The 20341-nt window shown below is 38.7% G+C and overlaps 1 protein-coding gene across 2 annotated transcripts in view; it reads right to left on the reverse strand.

Annotated features, from left to right (window-relative positions):
* Positions 1-3121: 3121 nt before the first annotated feature.
* The window catches only part of LOC110284858 (desmocollin-3), a 44626-nt gene continuing 27406 nt past the window's right edge, over positions 3122-20341 (reverse strand). The window contains exons 10-17 of one of the 2 annotated variants that reach the window (XM_021150800.1): positions 15880-16139; positions 15624-15766; positions 13247-13471; positions 10410-10634; positions 8539-8660; positions 7949-8203; positions 5823-5865; positions 3122-5743 (exon numbers count right to left, since the gene is read on the reverse strand). In XM_021150800.1, coding sequence (XP_021006459.1) covers positions 5839-5865; positions 7949-8203; positions 8539-8660; positions 10410-10634; positions 13247-13471; positions 15624-15766; positions 15880-16139 — 1257 coding nt within the window. In that variant the 3' untranslated portion in view covers positions 3122-5743; positions 5823-5838. The remainder of the gene's footprint in view (positions 5744-5822; positions 5866-7948; positions 8204-8538; positions 8661-10409; positions 10635-13246; positions 13472-15623; positions 15767-15879; positions 16140-20341) is intronic. The other variant, XM_021150799.1, reaches the window with a different exon arrangement.

Here is a 20341-nt window from a genome sequence, read left to right on the forward strand (position 1 = left end):
ATAGCAGATACAACTTTTAAGCGTTTGTAAAAGTAACTTTTATTCGCCTAATGTAATTGTCATTTTGGAGGCTTCCTGCTGAATAAGTTCACTCTTTCTGTTTTTTTTTTTTTTTTTCTTCTGAATTCTGGCTGGCTGGTTCAAATCAGCTGTTCTGGCTCACACTTCTGTCCAAACTGACTGATTCAATCCAGCTTCTCACTGAATTGTTCTACTTGACCTCAAACTAACTCTGGCCTCTATTCTAATCTGGGTCTTTCTTATTCTCTGGCTTCAACCACCTCTGCTGACCTGCACTGCACTGCATGAAGCCATAAAAGAGCTCAACTCTGCTGCACTGCACACACGGTACTGACTCCCATCTGGCTCAGTTCCCACCTCCCCTTCTCGACCCTGTGTTGCTCTTAAGAAGCTGCTTTCCGATCTGTTCTCATGAGAGTTCCTTGACTCTGACTCACACTGTCTAATCTTTCTCTGATTGGTTACTTTGTCTGCCTCTCAGACATTACTATCAAACACTGTTTCTTCTACAAACTAAACTTACCTACGTTTTTTTGTCATTAAAGGTGTATACTAAAGTCATTTCTGTATTCCACCCAAAGGAGTTAAAAATTCCTCTACAAAAATTAAAGCTGGTTAAAGTATTGGATTGAGCCGGGCATGGTGACGCACGTCTTTAATCNCAGCACTCNGGAGGCAGAGGCAGGCNGATTTCTGAGTTCGAGGCCAGCCTGGTCTACAAAGTGAGTTCCAGGACAGCCAGGGCTATACAGAGAAACCCGGTCTCGAAAACCCAACCCCCCACCCCCCCGCAAAAAAAAAAAAAAAAAACCCAACCTGGTTAAAGAATTGGATTAATAGTGACAGAAGTAAGCATTTATCCAATTTTGTGGAAGTGTACACTCTAAAAAATGTAAATATACCAATTTGCTGTAATAGGATTATGTTCCTATTTCCCTTTTGCTTAAATATTTTTGAGACTAAGGAAAAATTAAATTGTGAGGAAACTAAAGGTGTATTTGACATCATGGTTTGTCACTGGGAGCATGATTTGAAACCCAGGTTAACATAGGAGGTCTAGGTCCTGGGGCTGGAGAGAGTCCTTGGTAAGCATCCCCTGCTCTCACAGAAGACCCTGATTCCCTTCTCAGCACCCACAGGGCAGCTCATAACCATCTACAACTCCAGTTCCCAGGAATCTGGTGCCCTCTTCTGGTTTCCATGGGCTCCTGCACTCATGTGTCACAGAAATATACTCAGGTTCACATACAGATAAGAAAAGGTAAAATGTTTTTAAAACAAAACCCAGATATGAATGACAAGACTTCTCAGATTTAATGAGGTCAAGCAAGCAGGGTTCTGTTTTAGAGAGTAACATGGCATTTGATCATCTGAAGTTATGCATATTCACATTCAACTCTGAAACTCCATTCTGACTTTGGTTTAGATGTACTGTGCACTTTGCTAGATTAGAATCATTATGCAGAAATGTTACTAAAACAGGAAAAAATGTATCATTGCTTTTCTCTCTGTGCTTTCTTGGGCCTCTTTTGTTTGGCATTTTCTCAAGTAAATTTACGTTATTATATGTCTGTTTTAACTTGTCTATGATGATTCATATTTTAAAGAAACAATCCAATAGGAGTAATAGGAGTAATTTGTAAGACTGCCTTTAGCTTCCAGCACATTGCATCATATCACAGGGCTTGCATGATTCACCAGTATAATTTCAGCTATAACATAGCTTTCTAACCAGTAATTCAGTAACACTAGAGAGTTACAGATTACATACATAAAAGCATCTGAATCATTAAGGATGAAATTGAAATCTTTTTTTAAAAAAATAATGCGCATGTATTTATATAACACAGCACATTTAGCATAAAGCATTGTGAAAGAAAGGTAGTAAAACATGTATGTAAAGAGTGTCAGAATCTAAGAACAAAATGCTGCCTATGGAGTATAGGCTGGTGGGAATACTGCCTAAGAGAAATAACTGACAGGTGCTTTCTTCTAGGGCTACAAAGATGGTTCAGTAGCAAGAGTGCTAGCAGTTCTTGTAGAGGACCAGCGTTCAGTTCCAAATATCCATGTTGGATGGCTCATGACCACCTCACAACTCACTCCAACTCCAGGGATCTGATGTCCCCTTCTGGTCTCTGAAGGCACTTATATTCATTTGAGTATACATTCATACATACACACACACACACACACACACACACACACACACACACACACACACACGAGTAAATCTTACATGGACATGGAAATGCTTTCTCCCCACAAGGGTTACATTTCTCACAGGAGACAAGGATTATAAATGAGAAAGGATGCAGGTTTCTCTGCTGAAGTTCAATATTTGGGGTCCCAGAGTAGATGTAGGTGCTTCAGCTTGGGGAAGTATGTGTAGGCACGCCAGTGTGTGAGTCACGTCAATGTGCTCATCCTGAGAACAGGAGAGGTCTGAGTCACTGAAGGGTGTGTCCCGCACTCTCTTATAGATACTTGAGGAGAAGCTGTGGGGAAGAGGGAGCTGAATAAAGAGAACTCACCAGCCTTTCCTGCCTAGAGAGTTCAAGAGGAACTCTCAGCTCACCAGAAAGCAAACCAGAAAACACACGGGGGAGCAGCTAACCGCGCACATCACTAGATACTAATGGCTTCTTTGTGAGGGGTAGAAAGAATGTCAGTGCACTCCACGTATGTCACAAAAATACAGCCCCTTTATTCTATTAGTAAATTCCTACACCCGAGATAAAAGGGGCTGGAGCTATGGCTCAGCCTTTATGAGCAGTTACTCGTCATCAAGTTCAGGCATTTTACCAGTCATCACTGCAGTCAGAACCAGGCAGTCCTCATCTGGAGAGCTTGCCTTAACAATTCCTGGTCCCAGTGCATACTGATGATGCTGACAACTGTCCAGTGTCCTGTTCTGTAGCATAGTCACCCCTACACAACAAAGGTACTGTGGGATGTTTTAGTTTTTGTGCTAGTCTGGAATTCAGTGTTTCAAATCTGCTGTGGTCTCACCTTTGATTCTCTACTCTTTACACTCAGCAAAGACAGGAAAGCAACTTGACATCACTATACTACATTCCTCATCAAGAAATGCTATTTCACACATTCAAGGCTTGTTTGTTTTTATTTGACAAGGTTCAAACGCAATTTAATTGTCAAATTAAAGTTATTTATAACATTGAAAAATAAACTCCACTTGTTCTTTAGACAGTTAACTTCTTCCTTATAAATGTAAGAAAAAAAATGTACTGTACATTTACATAAAAACCCAGGGGAGGGAAGGAAAGAGTTACAAAAGGAGAGCTGATTTTTCTTACTAAAATAGCACAATTTTCACCTATACATGTGAGAAGAATAAAATATTATATGATGCTGTGAACAAAAAAAATTGATTGTTTCAAAAATCTATCATGAAAGTAACCCTTGGGGTAAAATAAAAACAGGAAAAAAAATTAAAATCTAATCAGAATCTTAGATGCACATGTAGTTTGACCAGTATAACAATTCTGGCCCATTCAAAGACTCACCACATGTAACCTAAACTGGCCTCAAGCTTCTCACATAATTATGGAGAACGTTGAACTCCCTCAATTTTCCTGTTCCTTACCTCCTAAGTGCTGTGGCTACAGGCATGTTGTCATCATGCCTGTTTTATGCAAAGCTTGGACTCAATTCCTTTATTTTGTCCATGCCAGGCTGAGTTACATCCCCCATTGCAGCCCACTTTCCTGATTTCATATTCCAGATGAGAAGAGGTCTGAAAAAGGTCCTGCCTGCATAGATCCAAAATTCCTGGTTCTTCTGTAAGTGATAAATCCCCTCTAACAAAGCAAACTGATAAAAGTAAAACTAAAGTCACTCTGAAGGATTATAGAGTTCTGGAAGATTTGCCAGCTCAGTGAATCTGCTGCAGGGCTTTCAAACAGCCATGGCAGACAGGAAAAAGAAGGGCTGGGTCTCTGGACAGCTGCCAGAACTACTTTCACATAAAGTCTGAGTGGGTTCTGGAAACAAAGCTACGATTCCGAGTCCACAAGAAGGTAACAACATTTTCCCCACTATCTCCCAGCACCATGAAAGCTCCAACTTTAAAAGACAAGACCAATTGGCTCTACTTCAATAACAAGAATGGCAGTACCTGCCTATAATTCTAATATCCAGAGACTGCAACAGGAGGACTAAGATTTTGAGGCCAGCCAATATGCAGAGGTAATCCAATAACCTAGAATAAAATAAAAGAAAGGAAAAGAAAAGAAAAGAAAAGGAGAGAACACATAGAAGAAAAGAGTGGTAGAGCATGTATTTCAGCGTTTGTCAACACTAGGTCCCAAGAAAACTACATCCTTTCTGTGAACTGCAGGCCCCAGCAGTGTTGAGGGCTGAAATCTCTTAATTGGCTGCTAATGTTTAAATGCACAAATTTATATATATCCTACAAAATGAATCTACTCTTCCATGTGGCTGTCTCTTTCTTCCCCACTAAAACTACAATATATGTTTCTAAATTTAAACAAATTACTCAAGCAGGCAGAAGCTGACACCTTTAGGTGTCACACAGCCCACAGTAGCCTGGCAGAAGGGAATCTACTCCTTTAAGATCCTGATTTCTTGTTACAAGATAAGCCATCTCCAGCTTTATTTTCAATCATTGTCATTTTCCTTGTTGTTTCCTTTGCATTTTAAATGTCATTCCAGTGCATACTTTGGTTACAAATAAACACTGGCTTCAGAAGGTGCTGAAACAGAAAAATGGTACACATTAGGCCAGTGTACAAAAGTTTGTTTCCAAAGTCCAATAAAGTATTTGATAGAAATTATAAAGAGGCAGGCCCTGATCTTCAGCTCTGTAAAAGTTTTAATGTAATGCATCATAAGTTTGTTCTGCCCTGAAACATCCTTCCTTGGTGTTTTGTTTGTTTCTTAAACCATCCTTAGAAGGATGTGATAGTGGTACAACTTAACTATTTTCAGACTAATAGTTTCATTTGTTTGGAAAATATCCTCCTGGCAGGGTGAGTCCTCTGTGGACCTTACTTAACGCTACTACTACAGCTTGAGCGCTTCTGGTCCTCTGTTTTAACACTTGTACTCTTTGAAAAGTGGTCAGCAACAAGCTGCATTTACAATGCAAATTGATAGGGGGAGATTGTAAAATGGAGAAAATAATATGTGCAGAAGCTCTTGGCCACACAATGTAGGTATACCTTAGCAGTACTTGAAGATACATGCCCTGCACACAGCCAGGATCGTGACCCTATAACAGACCAGGCACAGGAGCACAGTTCCTGCCTTACCTGGCAGGAGAGTTACACACAGCACAAAACTCCTGGAAAATATCAGAATTTCACAAATGGTTTCTTCCGAATATGTGTCAATTTTACACTAGACTACACTCAGAATATCACATGTCAAGCCAGCATAACTCAAGACCATTTTGTGTAAGTACTGAGTCTGTTTTACAGTATCATTGTTTCAAATTTCTGGAATGTCTGATAAGGTTATCTCAAGTTGTAACCCACTGGCATTATCTCTTTGTGCATGTTTCTGCCAATGTAAGAAATTTGGGTTCCAAGTTGTTTAAAAAGTCAAGTCCCTCTTCTTCTTGCTTTTCACTGCAGCAACCTACAGAGCCGGCCGGAGACCCTCTGCCTTCGTAGTTATAGGTGAGGACATAGTCTTGGGATGGGATGTGGTCTTCATTCTGATTACACACATGCAATTTCTGTAAAGTCCAAAAAAGAGGATTGTATTATTTTTTTAAAACAACTTCAACATATGAACAGAAAATTTATTTTATTTACCTTTTATGTTTAATTTTTAATCAGTGTGTCCTCTAATGGAGTCCTACACACAAAAAATGCACATGATTGGTCTATATTACAGCCATATCATAAGTCAGTATAGTTGTCATTTTTAATAATTCATCAAAATAAAAGTAGGTCTACAAATGTTATATCTAAGTACACTTAAGTCATAATTAAATATTTATCCCCAAATGTTACATCTAATATTGAGGTCAGTTCACATGATGGAGACAATATACCAAGTGGTTAGAATCTGTAGGTGAATACCAAATGGTTCTGGTTTAAAATAACTTTAGTTTACTAACTTGTGTTACTTTAAGTCAACCTCTCCTCCAATATCACTTTGTTATTTCAGGAAACTAATTATAGAAAGAGCAATGGATGGAAGCATACTGCTCGTGCCCATCACTCATAAGAATACAATGACCATGAACTATACCTCTATCTTGTGCAGTGATGAGGTACATAAAAAAAATACTGCATTCCAACATATCCAAAAGCCAGAGATATATCCCCAGAAAAAGCAATGAAATTAAAAGCATCCATTTAACTCACACTGCAGAAACTACACTTGTGCTCTGAGGCAGCCAAGCCTTTGACTGCCTTTGCCTTACCCTCAGTACAATGTCCTGCTACCCTCTCTTCCTTACCCTCAGTACTATGTTTCACTGGCACATCTGCCAATATTCAAGGTTCCCTATGCTAACCTGCACAGCCTTTCCCTTATTCTCAGCTCCTGGCTGGCTGCTACCAAATGTTTTATCCATGACCTTGCTAGCCTCTCCTCCCATTACCAGTTATAACACTGAAGGGCGTTCCTAAATGAGTGTCTGGAGCTTTGACAATTCTTATAATCTCACATGAATGTCATCTTTAAATATAAAACATGTAAAAACTTGAATGTGACAATGTAAGATAAAAATAATAATAATATGGGCAGTGACCAAGAATCCTCTTCTAGAATATTACCCATATTCTGTCCATCACAGAATTAACCATGTCTGGTACAATATTTGCTAAGAGCACATAAATTCCCTCTGATTCAGACATGAATCATTGAGAAGTATGTTTAAACAGGACCCCTACCCTACCCTCCATGACATACAAATCACATGTGAGACTTTGTATATACACACACACACACACACACACACACACACACAGCAGTGGAATTAGACTCTCCTAGAATGAAACAAAAGCATTTGTATTTTTAAAAGCTTCCTAACACTGCTGATTTAGACTGAGACCCACTTATTTAACCCTTTCTTCCTCATCATTGCCTCTTTCTAGATAAGGCCCTTTATATCTGGTAGTATGCTTTATGTATTGAAAACAATCCATACAGTGGTGTGTTGTATATTTCAAAATTACTAAGAATAAATTTCAAATGTCCCCATGAACTGGGTCATTTCCCTGTACATTCTCTATGCGGGTGATTCCTCGATTCACCGTAAGTGATGCACTTAGAGTAAATAAGAAAAGTAAACTAAGTAAATAATGTATGGCTTAACTTAATTGTGCAGCTTTCTAAGCTAAAGCTGCACCTCAGTAAAGTGTGCCAGTCTTTAACGTAAAACTGCATTTAGACGTTTATGTTTTCACAGCAAAATACAAATTTAATTTGGAAAAGGCCTATTTGTGAGGAACTAGAATTTTTCTTCACATTCTTTTCTTATCCAAGGAGTTTATAAGATAGAGATACACCTAAAAGATACACCATTCAGGAGCAGCTATTAGAAGCCCCTGGATCTTTTTCTTTGGGGGGGGGGTTCGAGACAGGGTTTCTCTGTATAGCCCTGGCTATCCTGGAACTCACTTTGTAGACCAGGGTGGCCTCGAACTCAGAAATCCGCCTGCCTCTGCCTCCCAAGTTCTGGGATTAAAGGCGTGTGCCACTACGCATGGCGTCCCTGGATCATCTTATAAGGGTCTAGAAACTGAATGAATGTGACAGAGGAATCAAAATATTTAAAAATTAAAGACTATAACAAGACCAAAGCATTTTTAAGTGACTAACAAGAGGAAACTCATAAACACTGTGGCAAAGCATTTTCTGGAAATGTACATTAATATCAGTGTCTGATTGTTCTCTACTTCAGAGTAAAACACCTAAGGAAACTCACTTCACCGAGTCGGGGTTGAGTGAAACTGTGCCACTCTGAGTATGTGTATCTGCAGTTGTCAGTATCCATGTGTCCTCCCCTGCCGGAATCCAGGGTATGGTGATGCCCAGCCACACGGCAGGAGTCCAAGGTCTGGTGTCCTTTCATCATCTCGATGGTCTCCTGCCCACCATTCCTCATTCCTGACCCCATTGTACCACAGAAGCCTTGGCTGGAGTTGTTGGCAGTGTGGGTGGTGAATCCATTGGCAGAGCACTGCATTATAACAAAATAAGACATCAGTGGGGATCAAAGAATCTCACAGATTGCAGAAAGCAATCAGAGTGATTAGTGTAGTAAGAAAAAACATCACAACAAAAGACTAAGATTAATTTAATGCTACCAAAAAGTAGAAAAGTTAAACCTGAAGAGTAAATTTGTTTTACGAAACTCAGTAAGTGCCACACCATAAGCTTTGGAATACTGACAGAGTGAAGATGTAACAATTTATAAGATTACAACTCTTTACAAATATAAATTCACTCCTACTAAGTACACAGGGACGGATCTTAAAACTATAGAGATAATTATTCACCAAAGAAATGACTTACCACTCTGTCATCCCCAGGTGCTTCGGTATTTGATATAATTAAGTTTTGCTGTGCTAAATCTTCAGGGAAATGTTTTCCTTTTCGGGCAGTAACAACTCCACATACTAAAGTTAGCAGTACCGCTAAGTAAAAATAATAGTAAGAAATACATTTTAAAAAAGTCATACTTAATTTTCCAAACATAGAATAAAGCAACCATCCTTTATTATTTGTTCTTTGGGCCAAAGGAGGACAATAACAACATTAACTGTGGCATCCTTTGAGTTATCCTTGTTTTCAAAATTTACAGACACAATTTGAAATGTGCGCTAATCACAGGTGCATTTTGGTGATATTTCTAACAGAAGGAATCCTCTTCTTTGTGTGAAAGGGTTTAGAATCATGAGCTCAATTGTAGATCTTAAAAGTAGCTCATATTTATTTAAGTCAAATGTTAACGATATTTACTTATCCAATTTGCCAATTGGAAAATTTAAAAAGTAAATAAAAATTTAAAAGCCCTTTTTTTTCTTAGATCAGATTGTTTTCAACAAACAAAATTAAGCACATTTTATATCTTATCTAGACTTCCATCCTACATGGTAATCATAGGAGATTTACGATAATGTGGTCACTAACCCGACAGTAATAACCGCTACATGCAGTGGTCCAGAAGACCCTCTAGCACAACCACAAACCATGGCTGCAATTCCAGCCTACAATTCCATAGGCCCTTGACCTAAGATTTTAAAGCCCTTAAATTGTTGAAAGAAAATAATTATGAATAATATATGAAATGAAAATTACATACTGGTCCTGGTCTATGTAGTGAATTCCAGAACAGCCAGGGCTATACAGTGAGACTTTCTCAAAAACCAAAACAACAGCCAAACCAAACAAACAGGAAAACAAGAATAGAAAGTTCAGGACATTCCATGTTTAGCGTGCAGATTTGACAACGCCACCATGCCTCTCAATCAGATATGCTCAGTGTTGGCCCTATTACAGATGTCTTGGATTTGAGGCCACCCAGACAACTCTGATATACATACCCCCTGTCCCCTGAAGGATCACTCAGCCTTTCCTCCACTCCCCTCTCCTTCTGGTTTCATTTTCCAACCTTTCTCCCTTCAATCACTTCTGTCTAGATTCAGGAGTCTCAACACCATTGTTTGACTTTCTTCAGACCATATAGTCGTTGAAAGCCCATATTTTTAGGTATGCCACAGGACTGACTTCCCAAATTACGTCATGTAGGCATGACCTGGTGATTTGACCTTGTGTTCAAATGTGTGGCCAAGACTGATGATCTAACACATGAACAGCAGTGTGGTCATTCTACTTACTGTAATCCTACTTTCTTCTCCTGTCAAAATAAAACATTTTGGTGATTGTTGAAATTTTGGTTCTATTTTGTTGTTTGTTTGTTTGGTTTTTTTTTTAATTTCTCTATTTTGTTCAACAATGAATCCTACCTTGTACCACTTTCTGGACTTTAGTGGGTGTTAAAGATATATGTATTTTGTTGGGTTGATGAAAAATGATAACTGAGTGTTAGAAACTTAAAATGTACTAGTCTAAGAATTTCATATCAATTAACTTTATTGTACTCCAAAGAGCAGGTTCTTTCTATAAATGATAAAAGGAATTAGAAACAGTAAGCTGGAGACATTTCAACAATCCTGTCTAAGCATGCAACCTGTGTCCGAAAGGATTGTTTTCCCTCATGTAGTGACTATTCAAGTAGAACTCAGCTACCACAGAATACAGCAGTAACCTGTAAAAGGCAATCACTACTGATGGTTGCTTGTTTGTAGTCACTTCTCAAGATCCTTTTGGATACTCTGGTCTTTTATTTCTCATTTTATCTTCAAGTGAATGAAAGTACTTACAAAATAGCAGAGCAATGCCCAGCAAGATGGCAAGGATGGCCCACTTTCCCAGGGTGATTCCTGCACTCCTTGATCTGAGCGGACATTGGCTAGGATGAGTACAATCACACAGGTTAACTCTCAACATTTTGGTTGCAGATTTGCCTGCTCTGTCTTTTACAGTGACAGGAACATTGTATATTTGAACATCTGCAGTTTTCTGATAGGACAGGCGGGCAGCTGTATCTATGAAGAAAATAAAAAGATTTTATTTTGATTGATTTATTTTGTATGGACAAGTGTGCACATAAAGTGTGCTTAAATATAGACATACCATAAGAACCTTAGATATCATTCCTCAGGAACTGACCACCTTGGGTTTTGGATCTCTCATTACTTAGTACTTCAAGATTAAGCTAGTCTGCCTGCCACCAAGCCCAGCGCTCCACCGATCTCCTGCCCAACCACCAGTTCTAGGATTTGAAACTGATACTACAATATCCTGATGTTTTCATGTAGACTCTGAGGACTGAACTTGGGTCTTCATGCTTGCTGTAGAACAGTGAATTTGAAACTAGCCTGAGCTACTTAGTGAGATCCTATCTCAAAAGGCCAAAATAATAATAATAGTAATAAACAATACTAATCTAGTATTGAATTGACCTAAGCATTCCAGCAATATCTTATTTCCATTGATCTATACAGCGTAAGAAGAATTGACTCTTAATGTCAGGGTCAAATTTTTCTTTAATTCTAATTCATATGCTGTTAAAGAATCAATGCTTGCAAATACACAGAGAATGTTCTCAGTTTTCATGTTTTAAGCTGTAGAGAGAGTTCCCCTAACTGTTTGCCTAATTGTTGATTGGGTAAATAAAGATGGCAGAAGCTAATTGTTGGGTGAAAGACAAGACAGGATTTCTAGGCAAGACAGGAAGAGAAGGGAGGAGAGGATTCGGAGTCAGACCAAGACCTACAGACATGTAGTTTTCTCGGGGCACTCCACAGTTGTGCCTGCGAAGGCCATGGAGGTTGGGGTGAGATAATTTTAGCCCAGCCTTTGAGTTATCTGATCAGTTTTAAAATATAAAAGTCTTTAGTGTTTTCCTTTCACGGGGCTAAAGGGAGCTGGGTGAGACCTGGGCAGTCATTACAACATGGGCAAGCAGCAAGTGGAGACAGAAAGAGCTAGCATGGGATCTGAGTGAGACCAGAGTGGCAGTTGGTGGTTGGCAGACCATCCATGGGGATGAAGGGCCTGTGGAACTCAAGTGGTAGCTCTAGGTGTTCTCAGTTGGAACCGGGGCAAGATGACAGTGGAGCCAGTAGAGCCATGATCTCAGAGCTAAGTCAAAAAGGGCCACAGCACCAGACAAGAAGACCAGGCAAGGGAAGTGTGCTTCCTAAAATTATATGTAACACTAAGCCATTTACTTTTTTGCTGTCTTTTAACCCTTTTTAGAAAAGACAATGTTTCAGAAAGCATAGTACTCCCTGTATGATTAATGCCTTGTATGTAGAAATAATCTCCATAACACAGCTAACTATACTACTTCTCATTACACAAAAGCATGACCATGTGCAGCATAGAATACAGCCCAGAAAGCTCCTGGAATTTGTACAGCTTAAATGTCTGTTAGAACTGTTGGGTTTTGGCTACACCTTGCACCTGAAAGCTTGCTAGAAAATTAAGAGTGGTTCTTGGCTTATACTGGAGTACTTAGCAACACCAGTGTCTAAGGAAAGACTATACAAATCACTGACCTTTCTAAAGACCACTGGATAAGCTAAAGCCATCTCGTATACTTGTAATAGTTCAACCTTGGATTTTCCTTATTGTTCAGGTTGGCCCTCTCCCAATTATATTCTGACACTACTGTCATCTATATAAGACATACATCTGGATGCAACATGACCTCCTTTCCACAGTCCCAATCCATACCCCACTGTCACCTACAGTACAAAGGTCAGTCTCCTCAGCTTAGGACATAGTCCTCACCACCTAATTTTACCCTCCCTTATACCCAAGTACTCAGCACTCCTAAGAAAACCTTTAAACACTGATGACACCCAATCACTCTTGCCCTATTGTGCTCTTTTCCCTTCCTAGATATTCTTTCATAAAGCACTGATTAAGCAATAACTTTTTAAGTAGTTACTATGTGCTAGGTACTGGGCTCAGTGCTGAAAGTGAGAGACAAAAGCTGGCAAACCACAGTCATACAAGGTGTGAGGTGTTCTGACACATGATGGATAATGTCACAGGGCCCTGCATATGCTTGTGGGAAGAGTCCTCAGAGGCTAAGCATCTGAGCTGAGGTGCTGCCTGCCTGACTCATCCTTGTGCATATACTCAGGGTATGCAGCTTATTTGACTGGTAGTAAGCAATGCATGCATTTTATGTTAGCATGAAACTGAGACACAGTGAAAGTGATTTTTCTAGGCAGAAATAACAGTATATATACAGTTTGGTAGAATGAAAGAATATGGTATCGGGAGCTGGAAAAATAGCTTTGTTGTTCTTTACTTACTGTTCTTCCTGGGGGCCAGGGTTCAGTTCCCAGCACCCATATTGGACAGTTCATAACTGCCTATAGCTCCAATTCCAAGGAATCTGACACCCTCTCCAAGCATCTATCAGCATACACATACACACAGGCAAACATATGCATACTATAGACAGATGCATACACATGCGCATGCACTCACACACACATACACACAAATATATGCATTGAAAGAAAACTAATTTAACATCCTAAACTTTTGCATCATACTTTATGCAAATTAAAATGTAAACCCTTCAATAGTTATTCTGCTGTTTCAAATCACATGAATTGTTATCTTTCGGTAATACCATTAACTTGGTTGAGGGTCCAGATTCTGTTGACTTCTGGAGAGGTGTTTGCCAAGTTGAACTGAAAGGGAGGGCCATGGATAGGTTCATCAGGATCCACAGCTGAAATGTCCGTGTACCCCATCTTTGGCTTACAGATAACAATATAATCTTGAATTATCTCTGGTGCGTTGTCATTCACATCCTCGATGTTCACTGCAAGTGTTCCTGTGCATGATTTACCCTCTGAGAAGGGAAAGGGACAAGTCTCAGTGCTGGTCTCAGATTCCTGTCTTAGAGTCTCCAAAAGCAAAGTAAACCTTACTCTATTTTTATATACACACAAATACATAATTTTAAATCTAGGTCCAACTCATGAGAGAAAATAAGTGGTATTTGTCTTTCTGAATCTAGCACTTTTCTCTTAACATAATGAATCCCACTTGTGTCCATTTCTTGCAACTGTCACTAGTTATTTTTCTTTACAGAGACATGAATTTCCATTGTGTATATGTAACATGTTTTCTTTATCCATGATGGTCATCTAAGCTAATTCTATTTCTCAGCTCTTGTGACTACTGGAGCCTGTCATAGGGAAGCATGGGTTACTGAGTGTAACAGAGAGAATCTATATTTCCTGAAAATATAATCTTTGGTTATTAGATGAATGGGTAAAGAGAATATAAATGAATAAAAGCTACAGATTAAGATGGCTCCTGCTGATGATACTATCGGATACAAGTTTCAACAAGCCCTTTGCCAGAATTGCTATAAACAATAGAAGTAAATGCTGAATTGAATGCTCTCTTTCCTTGGACTCATGGGTGTTAATGAGTCATGATGAAGTGGTTATAGAAATATTATTCTAGTCTCATGTTACATTTAAACCCACAGGGAGGTTTTAATATATTACATAAAAGCTTCACAACCAAAGATTCTAATTCAATGAGTACAGGGTAATATAACACATTGAAATTATTGTTAATTAAAATGAAGCCATGGATAGAGGAAATTTACTTTAAAAACTAAAATTCAAGTTTAGAAGGATTTAATAATTAGCTGAATGAGTAAAAGAGAGATGGGAATACCAACCTACTCACAAAAACTTCCACCTAAAATTTGTCCTGCCTAAAGATGTACAGGGATAGAGATGGAGCAGAAATTGAGGGAATGTCCAATGACTGACCCAACTTGAGACGCATCCCATGAGAGAGTCAACCCCTGACACTATTTGATATTCTGCTATACTTGCAGACAGGAGCCTTGCATAACTGCCCTTTGAGAGGCTTCACTGAGCAGCTGATAGAAACAGGTGCAAAGACCCACATTAGGCAGAACTCTGGGAGTTCTGAGGAAGAGGGGAAGAAAATACTGAAGGAGCCAGAGAAGTCAAGGACACCACAAGAAAACCCCATAGAAGCTCACAGAAGCTGAACCACCAACCAAAGAGCATTCATGGGACACACCTAGTCCCCTCTACACATATGTAACAGATGAGCAGCTTGGGCTTCATGTGAGACCCTTAACAACTCTTGCCTGACTTTGCCCTAACTGGGCTGCCTGGTCCTGCCTAGTCCCACTGCAACTTGATATGCAGGTTGATTATCCATGGGAAGCCACACCTTTTATGAAGAAGGGGTAAATAAATGGGGAGGAGGGGATTTGAGAGGGAGGGACTGAGAGGAGATGAGGGAGGGGAATCTTCCATCAGCATGTAAATTTAATTAATTTAATTAATTGCTTTATTGAAAATTAATTAATTAATGGGGAAGCCTTCAGGTAAAGTGATACAAAGATATGTAAAGAGTCTTAGGAGACCACTTCATCTAGTCTCATGGTTAAGTTTGATCATTGTCCTTTACCACAAAACCGTGCAAGAACTAAGTTCTTGCAGATAGACTATAAAGATAAATAGGATGTGTGTTATTTAGCTGGACATGATGGCTCACACTTATAAACCCAACATGGGCAAGGCTAAAGCAGGAGAATTGCCATAACTTAAAGACGAGCCTGAGTTATATAATGGACTTGAGTCATCTTGGGCTACAGAATAAGACTCTATGTCAACAACAAAAGCATCTTTCCAAATGTGGAGTGCAACCCTGTAGCACTCAGTATGCTGAGGTAGGAGGATCAGGAACGAGAAATGTCTTCCTTGGTTGTATGGTGAATTTAAAAGCACCTTTGGCTACACAAACAAACCAAAACAACAAAACATACAAAACCAGAAATAAATGGTATCTTCTCGCCAAAGTCATCTCCTAGGACAAGAGAGATACTAGTCTTGAGGTAATGTTCAAGAATTCTGTATATTTACCATAATATTTAATCACCATAAGCATAATTACAATTTATTCTTCAATTATTTTATAAAATACCAAATTAATACTTTTGTTACCTTGGTCAATTGCCATGACTGTAATATTGTACATGTCATTTCTTGGAGCCATTATTTCTCTGTCTAGGGTTTTTGATATGGTGAGCAACCCCGAAACTTCTTCAATGCTGACCCAGTCTTTAGGATCCTGCAATTTTTTGTACCTATTAATAAAAAGAAATTTTATAAGTCTTTGGTGTTACAACATACCTCAAAATAAATTACCTGTTTCAATTATGACAACTTTGTCACCACACGGTTGCAGAGATTTGTGTACCTTAAGCCATTGCTATTCTTGGTTTCAGGGTCGTAGGCCTTGTAGCCATTGATCTTAGACCCAACTGCTGAGTTCTCTTTGATCCGCACATATTGCTCTGGGGGCTTGCATTCTGGCCCCTCATTCTGATCCTTCACATGGACTGTAACCATAGCCCGGTTCATGGTGGGAATTCGGTTTGCAACATCTTTAATGAATGGAGCTTCGTTGTTCACGCCAATCTCTAGGGTCACTTGACGATTTTCTTCATAATCCAGTGGCTTTAAAGTAGAAGAGATGCATGTTACCTCAGTATGCAATACATTTGATATTTCAAGTAACTAGTCACTTGGACAGGACTGCATAATACATTCACACTCATGCTTTATTAAAAATGACTTTTCTTCCTTGCTAGAGCTGTGATCCTGTGCTAACCAGCTTTGGCCAAGGCTCACCTCTAAAATCTCCAAAGATAACTTTACATAGCAGTGTGAAAGAAATCCCTTAACTATTTTTTTGGTTTGTTAGTTTCATTATTTTAAAAAGACTTATTCTGTACCTGGAAATACTACAGAATTGTGTCAATGTCTAATAGGCTGGATTTAGGGCTCTACCTCTGGTAGTGAGAAATCTTATAAAGTTGGATGTTTCTAAAAGGTGAAAAGATTATATTTACTTTCTGACTGGTGGGCATTGTGAACATCTGGTTGTTGTTGTGTTTTGTTGTATTTGTGGGGCTTTGAGAATCTGTTTGGTTTGGTTTCTGTTGCTGTCATTTGTATATTTTCATCTTTGAGCAATTAAAACCAAGTCTTACTGCTGTGTAGTCCAAGTTGGCTTAAACCTAGGATAATCCTCCTTTCTCAGTCTTACAAGTGCTAAGATTACTGCTATGTCCCCTTACTCAGCTTCCACACACATCTATTTTAAGTATCTTTATATGAGACATCTAAGTGAGGCATCGCTAGTCTGTATTTCCTCTAATCAAAATCTACCAAGGGTCTTGTTTCTTCTTAGGAATCCATTTTGGGTTCTGATGATTTCTTCCTGAAAGATGTAATGCTGCCTTCTGTCCCACAAGCTATGTTCTTGACAATTTAAGAATGGCACTTTGACATTGTCTGTCATTTACCATATGGATTTCTCACAACAGAATGCAGAAGACTATCAAAATGATAAACTTCACGGTGGTCACTGCTGACATACAGCACAGCTTTAAGCAAGGAGTATAAATTCACTAAATCCCCACACCTGTGTGCAGCAGGAATGTCATTACTACCCCCATTCTACACAGCAGCTGTATGAAGGAGAGAAAGGGAAAGTCTCCAAAATCAAAAGGTTTCATTTGAGCAAGAGTTTAAAGACACGTAGCCTGGCCACAGACCATTTCCTTGACGGGTACATTTTAATCTCTAATTTTGGTCCATCAGCTTCCAGGAACATTTAAATAAATACCCTAGTTATAAGAGATTTTTAAGAACAGAACAACCTAGCAAAATCTATAAAACATTATTTTCTGCTCTACTGTGAAGGAAATCACAGGATGTTTTCTCTGATCATCTTTATACTTATCAAAATATTCACTGGCTGAATATTGAACAAAATCCAAAAAGATATATGAGGAATTAGAGAGATGTTCCAGGTGTTAACAGTGTTTGCTGCTGTCCCAGAGGATCAGAATTTTGTTCCTAGAATCTTTGTCAGTCAGCTCACATCCAGCTGCCTATAGCTAGTTCTAGGGGATTTGATAGCCTCTTCTAGTCTCCATGGGCACTACATACATAAGGTATACATACATACATACATACATACATACATACATACAATTTATAAATAACTGATGAATAAATTTATTTTCATACTGTCCTCATACCAAACATTAATAGACTAATACCCTCTAAAAAGTAAAAATATTTCCTAAATCTTAGAACCTATGGCATACATATGAAGTTGTTCTTATTACTATCCCAGAACTGAGAAGCAAGCAACAAGAAGATGAAGATCTATCTGTTAGATGCAGCTGAGGACCATCTCACAAATCATGTGCTGGGGCAGCCACACAGAGACATGGACAACACTGAAATATGAGGATGTGGAGGTCGTGCAGAGAAGCCTGAAGGCTTCCTGGCTCAGTGCAGCTACACGATCCAGGGCAGCTTCCTAAAGCCTCATAACATCTTCCTGCCAGCTCTCTAGGCTCACAGTCATTGTGGCAAAGAATGCAAGTTCTCTCTATACTAAGTTATACATTTGTATCATTAATTTAAAATATTATTCAAAAATACCTCACTTCTGCATGGAAGTGTTAACAAATCCCCTAAAAATTCATGGAGAGAGACTCCAGGTCCTCCCATGTAAAAATGGCCAAGCTCTGTACTTTTTCCATCCCAGCTTATTTGGATCAAGACAAATTAGAAAGTTCTAGGCAACTAAGAGAACTATACACAAGTAATTCTTGATTCAGTGAACAGATTATCCAACTCTTCCATGTCTAAAAGAAGAAAAAAGTACATTCTTCCTTAGAGTATAGTTCTGGCTAACAACAAAGAGCCCGGCTGTTAGAAATGAACAATTCTTTTATAGTGATCAAACTCACCTACCTCGATCTTTTTGTTGTTGTTGTTCTTTTGAGTAGGGGTATATGCATGTGCATGTATGTGTGCTTATTATATACATAGTAATAATTTTTAATCACACAATAGATTATGGACACTGTTTCCCATCCTCCAACTCCTCCAAGATCCCTCCCTACCTCCCCATCTGTCCAATTCCATGTCCTTTCTTTCTCTCTAGAAAACGTATAGGCAAACAAACAAACGAGAATAAAACAAAGTAACAAACAAAAACTCAACAACTTCAACTTTTAAGAAAGGCTACTCTTTGGAGACATGGTCAAACTGAATTCCAAATGTTGTGCTTAGTATGTTTGGTTTATGAAAGAAAAACTACTCATGAGTTTAAAAGGTACCCAAGTATAAAGCTGCACAAGTCTTTTCTTAGAAATATTCACCTTTCAAGATGAGTGTTGGCTGTTGTGATGAATTTGGTTTTCTAAGATTTTGTGAATGAATATATATATATACATATATATGGTACATATACATATATATGACAGAATGCAACATGGCAGGTACAAATTGCATTGAGGAAAGAATGTTAGAAAAAGCAGTAATAGTAACAAGAGTTATTTAGAAAAAGGAGGTATTTTAGAATGTGAATTCTGAAAAGTAAAACCTAATTAAATTTTTAATAAGAAAATACCCTTTCATTTCAATGCAAAGATACTTTATCAAGCCAGATAAGTCAAATTTGAAATAAAAAGAATATGTCCATATGACATGATGCTGGAAGAGCAATGTGTGATAACAAAGGCACTGCATCACGTGGATAGTGCTCTGGCTGAATGGGCAGGGCTTCCTGTCCTGGGAAGGAAGGGTAGACATTCAGCTGCGGTTGCATGTGGAGCACAAGCAACAGATATTACTTATGTGAGCCACAGCATATTACTTCTCTTTGACTATGTCTACTTATCAAAAAACTGGAAGTGATATTAGAAATAACAATCTGGGACTATGAAAGTAAAATAAATATTCAAATTCAATGTTGTTGGTTTTTTCTATTCTCTTTTAAAACACAGGAAAGTAGGAATATAAATTGTGTGTGTATATGTGTGAGTGTGTGTGTATGTGTGTGTGAGTGCATGTGTGTTACATTACATAAATGTACAGGTGTACACACATGCAGGTTTGGAGACAGAGAAGTCTGGACTTCTGGAGTCTGCATCTATCATTCTCCACATTGTCTTGAGATAAGATCTCATCCTGAACCAAATTTGGCCATTGTGTCAAGGCTGGCTAGCCAACAAGCTCTCCCCATCCCCATTCCCCAGTACTGCTGTTATAGGCAAACTCAGCCATGCCAAGGTTTTTACATTAGTATTGAGGCTTCAGCCTCAGTTCCTCCTGCTTGAAAAAATCAAGCAATCTTATTCATTCAGACAGCTGAGCAGCATCTGCATACTTGACAAAACAAGGATCAAATTAGTAATGATAATAAGCAGACTGATAGTGATAGAGGAAAATCTAACAGCAACTGTACAAAAGAAAGGAACTGTATGCAAATCTCAGTTGCAAATAGGAATGTAAATCCTAGACACAAATTAGAGAAACAAAACTCAGAGGAACAACTGTAGTAAACCAAGTTCAACGGTGGGCATAGCTGAGGTGAGTGGTTTCCAGTGATGGCTGCATACCAAAACCTTGTGGGGAATCCTTGTGGATTCCTAAGGTTCAGTCCATAGTCATTAAATCAGAATTTTCACTCCTACACTCTGACATTTTAGAGTTGATTTTCTTCCTTGAATATATATTAAAGTACACTTTAGAAATATATGCATGAGTCTTGCCTCAACTTTTAAAACAGATTCTATGAGCCTATGGAGTGTGTGTGTGTGTGTGTGTGTGTGTGTGTGTGTGTGTGTGTG

This window comes from Mus caroli, chromosome 18, assembly GCF_900094665.2.
Source record: "Mus caroli chromosome 18, CAROLI_EIJ_v1.1, whole genome shotgun sequence".
Lineage (NCBI taxonomy): Eukaryota > Metazoa > Chordata > Mammalia > Rodentia > Muridae > Mus > Mus caroli.